Source organism: Chelon labrosus (assembly GCF_963514085.1).
Source record: "Chelon labrosus genome assembly, chromosome: 16".
NCBI lineage: Eukaryota > Metazoa > Chordata > Actinopteri > Mugiliformes > Mugilidae > Chelon > Chelon labrosus.
In genome coordinates this window covers 6,920,180-6,936,815 of record NC_140349.1, presented here as the reverse complement: position 1 = coordinate 6,936,815, position 16,636 = coordinate 6,920,180, and the positions used below count along the sequence as shown (strand labels likewise).

The 16,636-nt window shown below is 44.3% G+C and overlaps 1 protein-coding gene across 1 annotated transcript; it reads left to right on the top strand.

Annotated features, from left to right (window-relative positions):
- The first annotated feature begins 1,096 nt into the window (after positions 1-1,096).
- Positions 1,097-14,397, top strand: tmem170b (transmembrane protein 170B). The gene is made up of 3 exons (XM_084563011.1): positions 1,097-1,570; positions 7,776-7,946; positions 11,201-14,397. The coding sequence occupies exons 1-3, from the start codon at positions 1,384-1,386 to the stop codon at positions 11,329-11,331; spliced, it is 489 nt and encodes a 162-aa protein (XP_084419137.1). The 5' UTR covers positions 1,097-1,383; the 3' UTR covers positions 11,332-14,397.
- The last annotated feature ends 2,239 nt before the right edge of the window (positions 14,398-16,636 follow it).

Sequence of the window (16,636 nt, the reverse complement as noted above, 5' to 3'; positions counted from 1 at the left end):
AACGTATGTGCATGAATTCCCTCATGATCCCGCAGCCTTTTAAATCCCACTTTGTTAACTCTCTTTGCATTTAGGGAAAAACCTACAGACTCCAAAGATGTCAAATGTCAAACGTTTCCTCGCCCTCATACCTCTGAACTGGGACAGTTCTTCTTAAAATACTGCGCTCCTCAGAGAAATGTGCCAGAACATTCAGCGTCTGCATAACACCCCAGGTTCCCTGGCCGCCTTCACATTTCTTTAATTATTACTTTTAACACTTCGTTGTGTGAGGAAAAAAGATGTCAGACATGTGTCGAGCTTGACACTATTTAAAATAGATTTCATCTGTTCTCAGAATAGGATGGACAAACTGTTTATCTTGAGGGTTTGCTATATATTTTAGATTTAAAATGTATTTCACATTAAGGCTTATTGTGTTTCAGTGTCAGTCTTCTCTTTCTTTACCCCGATAAACCTGCCTCTAGTATTCACTATTGCTCTGCTCACATCCATCTTGTATTATTTATTATTATATCAGGCGTTTTTTGGGGTGACGTGGCAGGAGCCAATCAGCGCCAAGCAGAGCTCCTGCGTCTGTCCGTCGTCATGGGCAACGCCCTTGTAGTAGCTTCGTCATTTAATTTTAATATTAAAAAATAACCAAACAAATACAACACTGGCAAATCAATATAAATAAAATAAACACTCATTTCATGAAGAAAAAAAAAATATATAATAATAATGTAGGCTATAATTCGCGGTGCTCAGTCATGATTGGCTGAATAACTGTTCGACCGCTCGTGCCACCTGCGCCAACAGTGTGTCGCTTAGCAACCACGTTGTTTGGCTACTGGTTAGCGAGTAGCTAAAAAATTAAATAAAGTCTTTCTATATTAGCTAAGAGAATAAATAAACATTTTGTTTTTAGCTAAAGATATATATATTTTTTGATATTATTTATTTTAAAGCCTAATATTAGTCTCAGTGGACGTGGTTACGTTGCTAGCCGGGCCATTACGCATATTTTCTGCGCAAACGCCACAGTCCCGTCTTTTGTTCCCATTCATAAAGCAACTTGAGGAGCCCGGAGATGTGTCGCCGTAAACCGTAACACTCCCTCCTCCTCAGTAAAGGGACTGCTGGCCCTTTAAGGGTTATGTAGCAGGGCCAGCCGATGTAGGACGAGCCGACCGTGCGTCTGTCTGCCTGCCTGCCTGCGCTCTCGCTGCCATCCCCATCATGGCCTCCACGCAGCCGCCACCGAGGATGCACCGAGCAGCCAGCGGCCCTTCCCTTCCCGCAGCGGAGACGAACGTCAAGCCGAAGCAGAGGCACCGGTAGAGGCGAGCCGCGCCGGGGAGAGCCGCCTCACGACCATCCCATGCCACCCCGGTCTCCTCCATGCCTTCGTCTAAAGCCAAGTACAGCTATTCGATAAAGGCGGGTGCGAACCCGGGCGGCGGCGGCGGCGGCAGCAGCAGCAGCAGCGGCAGAAACATGACAACGAGCAGGGATTATTCTGTAAATCTGTCGGTGCAGCAGGTGCTGAGCCTTTGGGTGCAGGGCACGACGCTGCAGCACTTCACAGGTATGCGGAATGAAAGGTGTCCTGTTATTCTGCTGTTTTCATGTGTTCAGTGGAGAGAAGTCATCACCACCATCACCATCATCATCACCACCACCAGCAGCAGCAGCATGCACCCTCGGTAGTTGCATTTAACGACCACTGCTGCCATTTTAAAGCAGAAATAAACACGGATATGTGATATAAATGTGATGCTGAGGAAGGGCAGAGCTAGAGCTGGTGCTGCTGCTGAGGGGGGCATCTATGCCACCTCACCCTCCTCCATCAGCTGGTGAATAATTACTGGTGATACTGGCTGGGCCACAACAACAAAAAAATAAAAATAAAAATGCCACTCCTCTGTTGACAGAGTCAGTGTCATGACATGAAAATAATAATCACAAAATGCGGTTAATTAATCTTTCTGCTTCATAAATGCTAGCAAACGAGTGTTGTCCTTCCTCTCTTCCGCCTCCTCACTTTGTCTTGCAGTCCCATAATCAAGGGGCAATTAAAGCCAGCATCTAGACTCTTGGGGTAGTGAGCGTGAGTTAAAATCCACCGTTTTCTTAATGCACTTCTGAATGGTATAGCCAGGATATATCATGATTGATGGTGATGATACAAGAAAAAGCTGTGAGTAAGTAGCTGCAGCATGAAGTGTGACTTGTTGACAGAGATGATTCGACTTCCTTTAGACGTACTTTATGTTATAACGAGGTTTGACGAAGGCTGCAACAAGCTTGAGCAAGTTCTCATGGAATAAAAAGCGCTCTGGGGAACAAGAAAAGCAGCTTGCGTGCATTTTATCGCTTCCTTTGCAGGCAGACCTAACTTCCTCAACAAATATTTGACGCAACTTTTTTCTTTTTTTTTTTTTTTTTCTCTTTTCTCGGCTACCATCTGTTCAAAAACATTTCTTCTTAAATGCAGGAAATTGTAGCTGTAGACAGAAAACAACAGGATTGTTCTGTGTAGCTGAGGTGGAAATGTGGTCACAGCTGACTTGGCGCGTACCCGTCTTTTGCAATATAGCTGACATATTGTGTGTCACAAGAGAGGAAAAAAAGAGCGAAAGACATCAAGACAGAATGAAAGAGAGGTAGTTAATGATGCTGACTCAGCAGGAAGCCGCTCTGCATGTACAAGTTTGCGGAAGCTGAGCTGCAGCGGCACGCAGAGAGCTGCCACCCGATCTGCCCCATCTATACCAACCCCACAGTTCACCAACCAGGTGAAAAACGACCCCCTGAGACATTAGATAAGGTCAGAGCAGAGGGTGTGTGAGCCTTGAACAACAAGAGTGACAGACTCCAGGAGCTGATGCAAAACTTTTGAGATACATCAACCCACTTTTGCCTTTATCTGAAGCCCTGGGGAGCAGCTTAAACAAATGGGTTTCCTGTTTATGAGATGTGTGCTGCGGCAGTTTCACTTCAGCAAATCGAGCAAAGAACATATTCAAATTTGTGTGTCTATTGTTGGAAACAGACTCTAAGTTCACACCCTTTCTGAAAGGTCAACTTTGAAGTCCTCCCTGTTCATCCAAATTCATTTGTATCTCAGGATGTGGCTTTGAGAGGTCTGTCTCTAATATTCGTGGTCTTTATGGAAACGCTGTCCCTGTTAACCTGGTAACACACAGACCTCACTATGAACGGCAGTCACGATTGGCAAAATGATCCGTAGCGTCCCAAATCCGGCAGGCCAGAATAAATAACTCAACTCAAGAACAGCCTCGCCCAAATTCAGGTCACTACACATGGTCTGTCTGATTACACCTACTTTCATTGACTGTGTCAGCCGCAACTTTAAAACCAACTGCCTGGTATTGTGTAGGTCTCTGTGGTGCCTCCAAAAAAAGTTCAGACTCATCGGGGAATGGACTGAGGCCTTCTCAGGGTGTCCTGTGGTGTTTGGTAAAAGACGTTCTTCTGGTTAAGAGGAGGGGCCTCTGAGGATCAGGCTTGTTTCATCGGAGATACTCAGTCAGTTTGGGGATGCAGGGATTTTTGAGGCCGGGTCGACACCTTGGCGTATTCTTCATATTTTTTAGCTGTTCCTGAACAATTATTGTGTTGTGGTCGGGAAATGTTGTGGGGTTGTCTGATCAGCAGCAACATTTAGGTGGGTGGTACGTGTCTAAGTAACATCCACACAAAGACCAGGTTTCCCACCAGAACGTTGCATCAGTGTTACTCACTTGTCAGTGGATTTAATGTTGGGGCTGATCGGTGCATAATGATGGACAAACCCTCCGTGACTACACTCATAGGATTCATGAATTGCTCATTGGGGGGTGGCTTCAGCGGGCGCCATCTTGCCAGTGGATGACTACGTCTAGCTAATTAAAAAAAAAAGACGCTGAGACACTCACTCATAATTGCCTCGCCCGTAATTATCGGTAACTTGATATAAGTCAGACTTTAAACATGTTTATTTCTGCTTTGAAGTTGGGTTTATGCTATTAGAGGAACTGCACCTCATTGGCTAAAATTTTCAGCCTCAGATGTTTCTTTGGTAAAAACTGACCACCATTATTAGACCAGTGAGTCAGCAGGCTACCTGGGACTTGGACTTACTCGCTCTTGAAAAAAAAAAACGGTCCTTATTTCTACTATTTCTATTACTGGCAATGTTCACCAAAGGCATAAAAGAAAGAGTTTGCCATTGATTTTCTTGTAAGCACTACAACACTGTCAGACTCAACAATTGACTGTTTAAAGAAAGGGCAGAAAGAAAAATCAATGCAGCCAAAATGGGCGTCTCTTCCACTCATTGCACAATCAAGTGCAGACAGTTTGAGATTCAGGTGTGCTGTGCTGGTAGCAGCTAAATTTTGCCTCGAACAGATGGTTTTATTTTGTACTCCTTCAAATCCGTATCATGCTTTTTGTTATTTTTATCTTTTAAAGACATATTGGGCAAACTCTTCACTTTCCCTGAAGTGTTAGCAGCATTTTATTGTCTTTAAGCTCACTGTTTTGGGTGTACAGACAAAAACATTCCTGTTTTTTTTGTTAGCTTTGCTGCTCTTTGAAACCCTGTTTTCGTCCTCTTCACTAAAAGACACAAATGTACCGTCTCACCAGGAACATTTAGCAGCTAAAGCGCTAAACAGAGCTAAAATTGACATTGTTGTGTTTACAGTTTGCTGCTTTGCCCCCTAGTGGCCAAAAACCAATAAATTAATGCTTTAATTTAATAATACATCTGTCCAAAGTAGAAACAACTTTGAGAGGAACAAAGTCACAAAGAACAAAGTAAAGACAGTAGCCGCTGTGTCACCACCCGCCGGCTCTCTCTCCCTCTCCCTCCCCTCCTCCCTCCCCTCGTCCCTCCCTCTCTCTCTTCACGCTGGGACAAATCCATCATTCTTCGTCCTGAGAGGTGAACTCAGCAGCCTGCAAAGCTCCAGCTATTTAGATGCTGCAGCTCTGAGTCGGTCTACAGCAGCCTGTGTGCTCCTGACCTCTTATCAGGCTCCAAAAAACATGATCCCCTACTCGTTTTTTAAAAAATAAATAAATAAAAAATCTGTCCTGTTGACAGACGAGCTCTAAAGCTGCCGTGCCGACAAAGACCTCGTCCTGTAGTCGCGGATTAGCAGAAGTTAATGCCCGCGCTTTGACTGCGTTCGCTCGTATCTCTGAACGTGACACAGCACTTCAGCTGCTCTCATCTCTCACCCTGTAGGTGCGTGACCACCTGCGCCGCTGTCCTCTGAAATTAAATGTGCGCCTCAACCTTCCAGCATGTGCTTAACTACAAAAAATGAGCTGCCGAGAATAATTTCTCTCAACCGGAGTAAATAATGAGCCGTGTGTCTTGAACTGAAACGGCTCACCCCGACTATTTTTCTCTCTGTAGCTGTTAATTTAATCACATTACATGAAGTGCAGCAGATCTCCCTTTAACCAAATGTTGACTGTTACCGAAGACAGATTTTACTGACATCAGCAGATGTCGGTGTCAGACTCTGACCATCAGTGTTTGAGCTCAAGGACAGTGGAAGAAGTACTCAGATTACTTAGAGGCAAGATGACACTGTAAAAGTGGCCAGTGACATTTAAAAGTCAGCAAAATGTAGGAGAAGGCACCAACCGTAGTGTTTTATGGAGTCTTCTGTTTGGAAAAAGATTAGTTTACACCAGTCAGCCACAACATTATGACCACTGACAGGAGAATTGTCATCTTGTGACAATTCAATGTTCTGCTGGTAAACTGGCATTCATGTGGACGTTACGACATGTAGCATCCACCTAGACCAGACCAGACCAGGCACCCCCACCCCATAGCAATGACACTCCTTGATGGGAGCAGCCATCCCCAGCAGCAGGATGCAGCCTGACACAGGGACACACACACAAAAACTTTAGGAACAAAAAACATGAAGAACAGCACAAGGTGTTGACCTGGCCTCCAAATTCACTAGATCCCAAACTGATTAATTATCTGTGGGATGATCCACAGAGGCCCCACCCCTCATAGGCTCCCCCACTAACAAGATCCTGTTGCCAGACACCACAGGACACCCTCAGAAGGCCCATGTCCACCTACACAATATTAGAAAGGTGGTCATAATGTTATCTTTGTTTTATTTATGAAACCATTTGAGACGTTTAGATGGGAGATGTTTAGGTCTTGTGGTGAGTTTAGTGTTGCATGAGCTCTTTCTGAAGCCTCTCTCGTTGCTTCTCGTCTTTTCCATTTAAAGATGTCTGGATAATTCTAGATAATGAAAATGTAAAAAGCTTTGGAGAGCCGCCACTGTTTTCTCGTACTACTTCTTGTATCTAATCTCTCTTATGTCCTCGTCCCATCGCAGAAATCTCCCTCTTCTCTTGCTGGACGCTTGTAGACGGAGTGATTTGATAGTGTGATTTAGTTGTGCTCAGTCATGCGGGACAAAGAGCCATTGTGTTACCGTGCTGTCACATCTCTCTCCGCCTGCCTCAACACCCCGACCGCCGGATCAATAAGTAGATGTAGGCGCTCAGTCGACCGTGGAGCCTCTGGCTTAAATGGATATGGTAAAGAGCCCGAGCGCCGAGAAATACTTCGGTCGCAGTATTGGGCTTGAGGTGTTTACCTTACACAACAATGTCACGTTTCCTGTTTACATCCCATCGTCTAAACAAAAACAGGCCTGGTCCTTCACATGGGATTCCTGTGGTCTGGATCGGCCGTTCTTCCTTCGCTTGGTTTCTTTTCTTCTGTGGTAATCTCACGGCCAGCTGGCTTCTTCTGGCTCCCACGGTGCCAGTGGTCTGAAGAAAGGCCCCCCTCTCGATGAGGCGATGAGGCCAGAGCTCTTTTATGCAAAGCCGGCATGTGACAGAGAAAAGGAACGATGAGGAAGAGGAAGATTTTGAGCGATGTTTACTTTATAGTTTTCAGGGAAATTGGTCATTAAGGCAGCACAGTCTGATCCTCGCAGGGAGGGAGCGCTGTGTTTCTTCTCAGATTACTATTGTGTTTGCAGGAAACTAATTAGATCATTTGTTGGCATTTTGGGAGTCGAGCAAATTCAGCGTTTTTGTTTTTTTTTTGAATCCGAGGAGCTCTGCAGACTGTGCACCTTATTAAAAGCCCTTTATTATTGCTGCGATCTCATCTTTAAGCACCCAGCTCTGCAAATCTGCGATTACTGGTTTAGAAATGTTCAAATACGGTGCAGCTGAAGATGCTCACAATGGGAGGCCGTGAGCTTTTGTTTCACACGAGATTTTCCATTTACTCCTTAATGCGCAGCTCGCTGCAGCTCGTCTGAAATGTCACTTTGAGGGGTTACAGACATCGTCACCTCGGGTCCATTACTGTGGTCGGCTGCCTCCTCGATGAGCCCTGACTGAGACGGCGGCAGCTGCAGATTGAAATCCTCCCTGTTCTCGTAGGACGTGCAGCTCGAACCAGTATCTCTGCATCACTGCGTTATCAAACAAGCATCGCAATGTATACAGCAGCAGGAAATCTGCCACACAGCAGGATGGCATTTTCTCTGAGTAGTGACTTCAGGCATTTATGAAGAAACAAAAGACTGGCAGAACCATTTTATTTCTGTAAAACAAAACATTCACAGTGCAGGATTAAAACAAGCAATAAACTCATTTATGGTGCACACTTTCATTAACCGTGACTCTAAACTATGTCACCGTCTTGTGTTTTTGCTCTGATCTGATCGTCGCTCCTGTCTGTGTTTATGTGTTTGGTGTCTCTCCCCCGACAGAGATGTGGTACTGGGTGTTCCTGTGGTGTCTCTTCTCCTCGCTCTTCGTCCACGGGGCGGTGGGGCTGCTCATGTTAGTCATGTTGCAGCGACACAAGCGGGGCCGCCTCATCACGCTGGTGCTGGTCAGCGTGGGTTTCCTGGCCTCCCTCTCTGGAGGCGCCATCACCAGTAAGTCCCGTTACTCCCGTTGTTCTGTTTTTTGCAGAGTGACCTCAGTCTGTGGCGTTCGGTGCGCAGCGAGCCAGAAGAAGACGGGAGGTGACAGGACGGGGAAAGAGAGTGGGGTGACGGGACTGTATGTTAACTCCTGTCAACCAGAGGAAGACAGGAACTGACAGAGAGGAGGGAGAGAGGGGAAGATTTCAGGCTCTTTCTTCACCATCAATCTTTTAGCTCGTCAGTTTGTGACGTACATCACAGTATTCTTGGCTCTGTTTAAAACTTTAGTGGAGAAAATGTCATGTAGTTTGCAAAAATAATGCTCATAATTAATAGAAATGTTGGAAATCTACACAGATCTGACATAACATTATGACCACTGACAGGAGATCATCTTGTGACAATACAATGTTCTGCTGGGAAACTTTTGGACCTGGCATTCATTCACATTACTTAGACATGTAGCACCCACCTAGACCAGACCAGGCACCCCCACCCCATAGCAATGACACTCCTTGATGTTCAGCAGGATGCAGGCTGATACAGACACACACAAAAACACTCAAAAAAAACATGAAGAACAGCACAAGGTGTTGACCTGGCCTCCAAATTCACTAGATCCCAAACTGATCAAGTATCTGTGGGATGATCCACAGAGGCCCCTCCCCTCAAAGGCCCCCCCACTAACAACATCTTGTTGCCAGACACCACAGGACACCCTCAGAAGGCCCATGTCCATTCTCTGATGAGTCCCAACTGTTTTGGAGACACAAGGGAGACCTACACAATATTAGGAAGGTGGTCATAATGTTATGTCTGATTGGTAGACTTAGACTTAGATAAACTTTATTGATCCACAAGGGAAATTGCTTGGTTACAGTAGCTTAGTTGTCCATAAAAAACACACTCTTAAGAACCTCAGATAAAAAGAAAAGATTAAATTAAATTAAATAGAAATAAAAAATAAGTAGAATAAAATCTAGTAACATAAAATAGAAAAAGTATAAGCCAAAATGTACAAATTATCATATTAGCATATGAACAAATGTACAAGAAATGAAAGAATATAAATTATATATACAGGGTAAGGTGTAAGGTGCAGTCGTGTCCATTAACATTAATAACTGGTGGTAAAGGGAATTAAGTCTGTGAAAGTTCAACTAAAAATAAAAAACTAAACTAAGAACTAAGTTAAGAAACATACAGTACATTTGGACCATAAGTAGAGGTGTCACAATGCCAGAAATATCCAAGTTGCAAATACCTTTTTATAATGTCAGAATGTCATAAAGTATTCTTCCTTGTGACGTACCTTGAACTTGACAAAAACCAGCTCTAGCCAGATGAGCGGGTCATGACTTGTGGTGAAAATATTTGCTTCCTGTTTTCTGTCTGCATTCTCTCACTCTGTTTATTTTCTAAACACAGTTTTGTAAGTGCGCCCTACTTTGTCTCTCCCTACCTTCCCCTCACTGTACCAGAGCACGGGACGTGTAAATAGACCTGAATGCATCGTAGTGTAGGGCAGGAGCTCTGCAGGACTCCCTGGATGAATCACTCTCCACCACCACAGATGCAAGCTGGCCACCCCTAAAATAGAAAGAGGCTTTATTATTAATGTGTGGCAATCAGGGAGGGCAGACTATTGACTGCTTGATCCCACATGTGTAGGCAAGACGGACTCAGAGTTAAAGAGTGTTTGGTGAGAGCGACGGCTGTGATCTGAGCTGAGTAGAAATGAAGGAAGGGAGGGGTAGCGTAGAGGAAGTGTCAACATGTAAAACCTAAGAATACGAAAAGTTTTGAGTACTTTTACATAACATTAAATATTCAAGTGATTCAGTGAAACTTTGTTGGACTCTTGATGGATGCCCCTTAGCCAATTAGAAGGGGCTGGTAGATTTGGAAATCGTTTGACTACAACTTGAGTCGTTTCTCCTGTGTCCCTGCCTGTATTTCCCCCTATTAGCCAAAGTGGCCTCATTAAACATGTGCAGAATTAAATGTGACCTGTTCCTGTTTGCGGCGTAGCAGTAAATGAAGAATAATTTAATCCCGAGGACGACATGATGAGTCTCTGGCAAGTTCCACAGCTATAAAAAGCACTACTGTCTTTTCTAATATCAGTATTATCTACGCTTTCACAATGAACACTGGGAAACAAAGTGAACCTGTACGGGAGCATAATCTATAAATGAGGGCAATTCGGACGTGAACTGCGGCAATCAACCGTTTATTTTTGTGCAAAGTAGCTTTAGCATGAGCTGCCCTGCAGAAATATGCACTGGATGGGGGTAAAAACAAATGGTCTGCACTTTTTTGCGTTAGCAATACTCCAATCACTTTACAGTGTTTCTCATTCACACACAAATAGTGGAAGCTGCCATGCAAGGTGCTCACTCGTCATCAGGAGCAACCTCGTGTTCAGTGTCTTGTTCAGGAACGCTACAGGCACACAGGGATTGTACCGCCAACTCCCTCTCCTCCACCTGAGCCACAGAACATTGTTCTGCTAAACCCTGACTGATCTATTCCCAGTGTCCTAAATCAGGCATAAAATTTCAGATTAATGTAGATAATGTAATGAGGAGATACACTCAGCTGCCGGTTTATTAGGTTCACTTAGCTTGAAACTACTGCAGTCTAACGGAAGCTCTGCTATAAATCATGTCAGATTATTTGGTTCGGGTTTTTGTCATAGAGATGTGTTTAGTCAACTCTGGGATCATTTTGTTTGCGGTTTTGTTGAACTCCACTATGCAGAATAGTGACTACTTTTCATTAGCGAAGTAAAGGTGCAGGTGCTAAACACAGCGCATGTCTTCATGTCTTCAGGGCCTTTAAATCCGTCTTCATCTCTTTGTTTAGTTTTAAATCAAAAATCAGGACACTCTGTTCTGGGATTAGAGATCCATTAAAAAAGTCCTCTGTCGCTGTGCGTTTCCACGGCGACGGCCCAAACAGCATATTTTCTTAGGATGGGGCCTGAAAAGCGGCTGCAGGAAGAACACGACACATGCCTCTCCATCTTTTAATATTCACAAAAAAAAAAACCAACAAACTCAGCAGCCTTTGTGCGGGAGCCTCGACTCCTGGTGGTGAAGCTGCACTGATGCGTGGCGAAGATGAGGAGGGACGTGTTTGTGTTCACGATTGTGAGCAGTGACGGTGACAGGCCGGGACGGACAGCTGTGTTTGCGTTCGTCCGTTTACTCGGCGTGCGTTAACTGTGTGTGTTTTGTTTGTGTTTTTTTCGCCCTCAGGCGCGGCGGTGGCCGGCGTTTACCGCGTGGCGGGGAAGGACATGGCACCGCTGCAGGCTCTGGTGTTCGGCGTGGGCCAGACCACCCTCTCTGCCATCATATCCTTCTCGCGCGTCCTGGCCACTCTGTGAAGGCAAACCCACGGCGAGATGAAACACGGGACGCCGACATGAGAGCGGAGCGCACGAATCGAGGCGGCCAGCAGAGACTTAAAGCCGCTCGTTGTGGCCTGCTTTTTTGTGGAGGCAGAGATGCTCTGGACCTTTGGGGCTGGATGCGGGACAGAGCGCCTCCCAGTTTCTTTGTCCTGTTACTGCCACAATCACGCTGCAGTTCAGGAGCAAAGAGCATCACCAGGCGGAGACTCATCCTCAGCTTCTGGACCTGAAAGCCATGCCTCTGTGTTTCACGTCACTTCTTTGTGCCAAAAGCCTTCTTCCTCTGGGACAACCCGACGCCTTCGTGGCCACTGACTCTTGAAGGCTTTCTGTTGCACTTGCGGGGGGCGGGGGAATAATCTATTTTTTAAAAAGTGACGACCTGTAATCGCGATCTGATCTCGTTTGGTGGTCAATGATGTGTGTGTGTGTGTGTGTGTCAAGGGAGCAACGACCCGACAGTGTTCATCAGCAAGCACACATCTTTCGTCAGTGTTAAACAGCCGCCTCATCTCTTGGGCCTACATACAGAGTACCACAATCATTCCGCCTCCTCCTACGTGAAACGACTTCAAAGCCGCGGCGGCGTCCAAGCGAGATCGAGCTTTGAATTTTTGCACCTTGTAAAACGTTGGCGACGCTCTCTGGTCGAGACGTTGTGAAGTCGGCGGAAGGTGGAGGAGAAAAACCAGCATCAGTGCGACGTTTGCTTTGTCGTGTCGTGTCGATTCGTTGAGTGCCAACAAGAACTCTGAGGAACGAGATGAGAGGACCACTGTGATGTCTGTGCTCTGAATATGAAGACAGTTAGCTTAGCATCAGGACTGGAAACAAGCGGGTACAGCTGGCCTATCCTAAGCACCCACCAGCCCAGAGTAAAGATTAAATAATCCATCATACATTAAACAAAAAAAAGAAAATTAGAAACTTTGTTGGTGCAGGTAAAGCCATGATAGCTGCTTCTAGTCTTTATGCTAAGCTAAGCTAATCATCTTCCAGCTCCAGCTTCATATTCACAGTAGACATCAGGGCTTCAGTGTTTTTGCTCCAATTTCTTGCAGGAAAATAAATACACAGCTTGTCAAGATCAAAATCAGACGGAGGAAGGCCCCGACGATCCCTCAGTAGATCCGAGTGCTTTTTAATTTGCTTTGAGCAGCTTTGATTCGAGATTCAGGCTTTTGTTGTTGTTGTTGTTTCCAAACATACTGTCCTGTCAGGGGCTTTTCTTTTTCGCCTGCACTGCTGCATCCCTAAACCCTGTGGAAAGCCATCCGCCTCGCTGCTCGAATCACCGTTTTATTTACGGCTCCCTCTCCTTCATGGTTTCATTCGCCAGCCCGTGTCCCTTAAGTTTAACTTTGCACGTTGCACTGGATTTAATCTGCCTTGTTTTTAGCGCGGTGTGCGATGACACTGCTCTGGTGTGACCCAGTCCTGTAAACAAAGTCATTACACACGGAAAACAGTGTGAAAGCAGTGTGAAGAATGCGCTTGAAGCTCACCACTGACAGCTCAAAAGTCTGAAGCTCATCACGTCTTCTGGAAAGTTAACGCAGGGTGAGAGGAGTTAGGTTGAAATGCCAAAGTATCGCTCACATTTTTAGCTTTATTCATCCTGTTGTGTTAATTTAATTGATATCACAGCAAGAATTTAGTTGTTTGATTCAGTTTTTAGGAACATTTGCACTTTGGTATCCGGACAGTTGATGTGAAAATGATGTTTGTGTGATTTTTTTTTTTTTTGAGGTTTTATGGCTCTAAAGGTAAATCATGTAATGGACACCGCTCACCTTCAGTACCAGCTTAGCACACAGGGGGGCGGTATTGCACTTGAATGAAGTGGCAGCAGGAGCCTGAATGCCCGAGAGATGATTGTGGATTTGGAAACTTTGTTTTAATATAATAATTTAAGGAGAAAAATAAATGTTTGGAGAAAAAAAAAAAAAAAAAAAAAGAAAAGTCACACCCCACTTTTGTTTTAATCCACTGGATGTTCTGGACATCGTCGAATGTTTCAGCTCTATTTTCAGGGACCAAACGTGAGCTGCTGCTTATGACTCACCTGCTGTCATAACAATGAAATCTGCGTGAAGCATTTTATTTATTTATTTTTTTTTGTGGGGCAGTTTCTGCATGTTTGTGTGTGTGTGTGACTCATCCGAGACGTGAGTGTTGTTGTTGTCGTTCGGTTGTGCATGTGTGTAGTAACAGCATCCTCTCATTGTAAGGGTGTCGGTGAGGGACGAGGACCTAATTAATAAGTTGGAGTCTAATAGAAATGTGTTTTTATTTTGCCAATAAAACTGCGAGAACTGGACTCAAGTTGTTAGATCGGTGCATCCTCTGTAAATAGTCGTGCTTCACCGGGGAGAGTGTGATGAGTCTGAACAAACTAACCACTGGATAGTGTTTTAATGCAGTCCTAGTATTCACACCCAGTGCCATGATCAGTCATGATGAATATTACTATTCCCTGCTCCAGGTTCTGTGACTCAGCCGTGGCTGTGTGACCGTGTACCGCTAAATCTAAGGAGACAACAAATAAAAAAAACCCCGTAGACTTTAAAAAACACCATCACACTTCAGCGTGACGCCCAGCTCAGTAATAATCCTGGAGTCTCTTTCATAGGCTCATGACTGATGCTGCCCCCTCACTCTACTGTCGTCCAAATGCCACATATTCCCCCTCCGGACACATACTGTGTATCCGCTGTGGCTGCATGTGCGCCGCAGCTCAGATGACGTGTGAATGGACTACATGGACAATCCAACCAGAGACAATGATGTACAAAAAAAAAAACCCAAAGTGGCACTTGTAGATAATGTACAAAATGTTCTTTTTTTAATTTTGTACCAGCCAAACTGCTGATATTTATAACTATTGCCTATTTATGTACAAACTGTCCTCCTGTACATACTCAACAGTCGGTTGAAATAAAAATCTTTTGCAATATAAATGCTCAGGAGTGTTGTTTCCACTTTTTAATGCTTTCATTTGGACTGAAGGCAGGGGGATTTGTGTATTAGACGCTCATTAAATCAACCTAAAAGCTGCAGATTTCTATCGCTGCTTTGGCCACTTGACGGCAGCAGAGAGCACATGTGAGCCACCTTATTTACACATCCTGTAGTTAAACGGAAACATCTAATTACAAGATGGGAAACATCAGTTACGCACATTCATGTTTCGACTAGAGAGTGACAAATACTCCTGTACTAATAGTGTGTATAGATTCTAATCTGCAAACAGCCTGAAAAATATATCATAATAATAATAATAATAATATTATATAAAACTGGAAAAGCTCTTAAATTCGTGTCCAGTAAGCTGAGGAGAGCTGCAGATTATAAAAAAATATCCAAGCGCTGCCTTCATTTTGTAAATAAAGCATTTACGGCATCTCAAGACAATTTACGGTATTTAACAATAGAGTGTAATTCACAGATCATCCGCTGTGGGGCGCCATAACACCCAATATATTACTTACAAGTTCAACGGAAACGCTGCTAAACGTGTAAGCTAACACAAATACTGCTATCGGCTAACATTTAATTTTAGTTTTTAATGTGGAAGGATACATTTTTTGTTATTTTATAGCCATAAAGTTAAGTTAAATGCTAAAGAGAGCTACAGGCAGCTAATGAAGGCCGTGCTGGAGCGTTAGCTTTAGCTTTAGCTTTAGCCCCGGGAGCCGGCTACAGAGCAGCTTCATCGGTAAAGATGGCGCCTTGGGCTCGGGCTTAACGCCAAAAGAGAAAAGAAAGACTGTTTATCTGAAGAGGTCGATATATATATTTTTTTCTTTTCAAATCTGCTTTCTAAGAGGAAACCAACGCTACTCTTTCTAGAATAATGGATACGGACATGTTTTTGTGCCCGATGCTAAGCGGCTAAAACGGCTACAAGCACCAGTTCAACTGAAGAAATGATCCGGGTGAAGCTAAAACACACCAAACCAATGGATTTATATTGGCTGGATTTACATTTTGTGGTCACCTGGATTTAATCTGGACTCTTTTCCTGGACTGAAACCAGACCAGGAAGCTGAACCGAAGCCTATCTGGTCCACACTTCCTTCAGGTAAGGCCATGTTAGCTTTTAAAGTGTTTGTTTACATTGGTTCTGGCTGCTGGAGGTGATGGCACAATTTAATTTCTAGGTTTGTTGTCAAATAAAACAACTAAAACTCATGCAGTGTGTAAAATTACACTCACTGAAGAGTTCATAACTTATCAGCTGAATATGTTTTAAGTTAGAAGTTTGTAAATGCTGCAGCTCTTTTGCAATGAACCTTTTCCACCCTGGCGATCCAGTTTGGATCAGGGACAAGTATAACTATTTGACCTCTCACTCTAACCCTACAGTCTATGCTCTAACCTAGTGATGAAGACACAGGTTTCCTTGCTCCATAGATCCTGAGCCTATCTGTATGACAGTATATTTAATTTTAAATAGGTTTGTAAAAATCAAGAGGAGATATTCCCCAAATCTGTATCTCTGGCTGTAAATATTAAGCTTGTTTTATGAGTGTAGAGGCAGCATCGGGGCGGCATATGAGGCTCGTGAACCCTCATGCCGTACGTGCCCTCCTGCAGCAACCATTTTTAGAGGAGCTTAAGTTTTGTTTTGTCTGCACGCCTTGAGGAAGTTGGCTGTTTTCATTTGGTGGTATGATACCCAAAAAAAAGCTTCCAGTACGTGATGCCTCCTCCTCCTCGTTGGAAAGTCGTGGGCAGCAGCACCCCCTGAACTCTCTGATTATTGCAGCCAAGGCTCCCAACACACACACAATCACCCTTCCTCCTATCTGATTTGACATTTGGTTGCTATTCCAGCCGTGTGATGTGCTTTCCTCTTCAGGTTGAAAGGAGTTTTTATTTTTTATTTGCACAGACAGTTTCTGCTGGGCGTGATGTATTTCTAATAAAGAGAAGTAGGGCGGCTATGAATAACTGCAAAGGAATTTAATCAGCGTTCTTGTGGTTTCAAAAGGACAAAGGTCTCGAGCTGTTATCACCTTGTTTTTTGTTATTTTATTCTTTAATGGCGGAGAACAGAGGCTGTGGCTGCGGCTCGGCGTTTTGTGGACGCTGCTAGTTTTATAGCCTATCGGAGAGAAAGGCTGAGCCGTGCTGATAAGGGGTCAACGACTTCTGTGAAGAGAGGAAGTGTTTCATAAGAGTACGGGGAATGTGGCTTTGGTATTTATGAGTGTTTGATTGATGTTTGAGTAAATGTTACAGCAGAAACAATGATGTTTACGCTCTTAAGTGA

Bases quoted from the DNA above. Each gene is read 5' to 3' on its own strand.
- tmem170b (XM_084563011.1), top strand. From the start codon at position 1,384: ATGCCTTCGTCTAAAGCCAAGTACAGCTATTCGATAAAGGCGGGTGCG. The intron at 1,571-7,775 runs GTATGCGGAATG...CTCCCCCGACAG, and splicing joins GACGCTGCAGCACTTCACAG to AGATGTGGTACTGGGTGTTC. The intron at 7,947-11,200 runs GTAAGTCCCGTT...TTTCGCCCTCAG, and splicing joins CTCTGGAGGCGCCATCACCA to GCGCGGCGGTGGCCGGCGTT.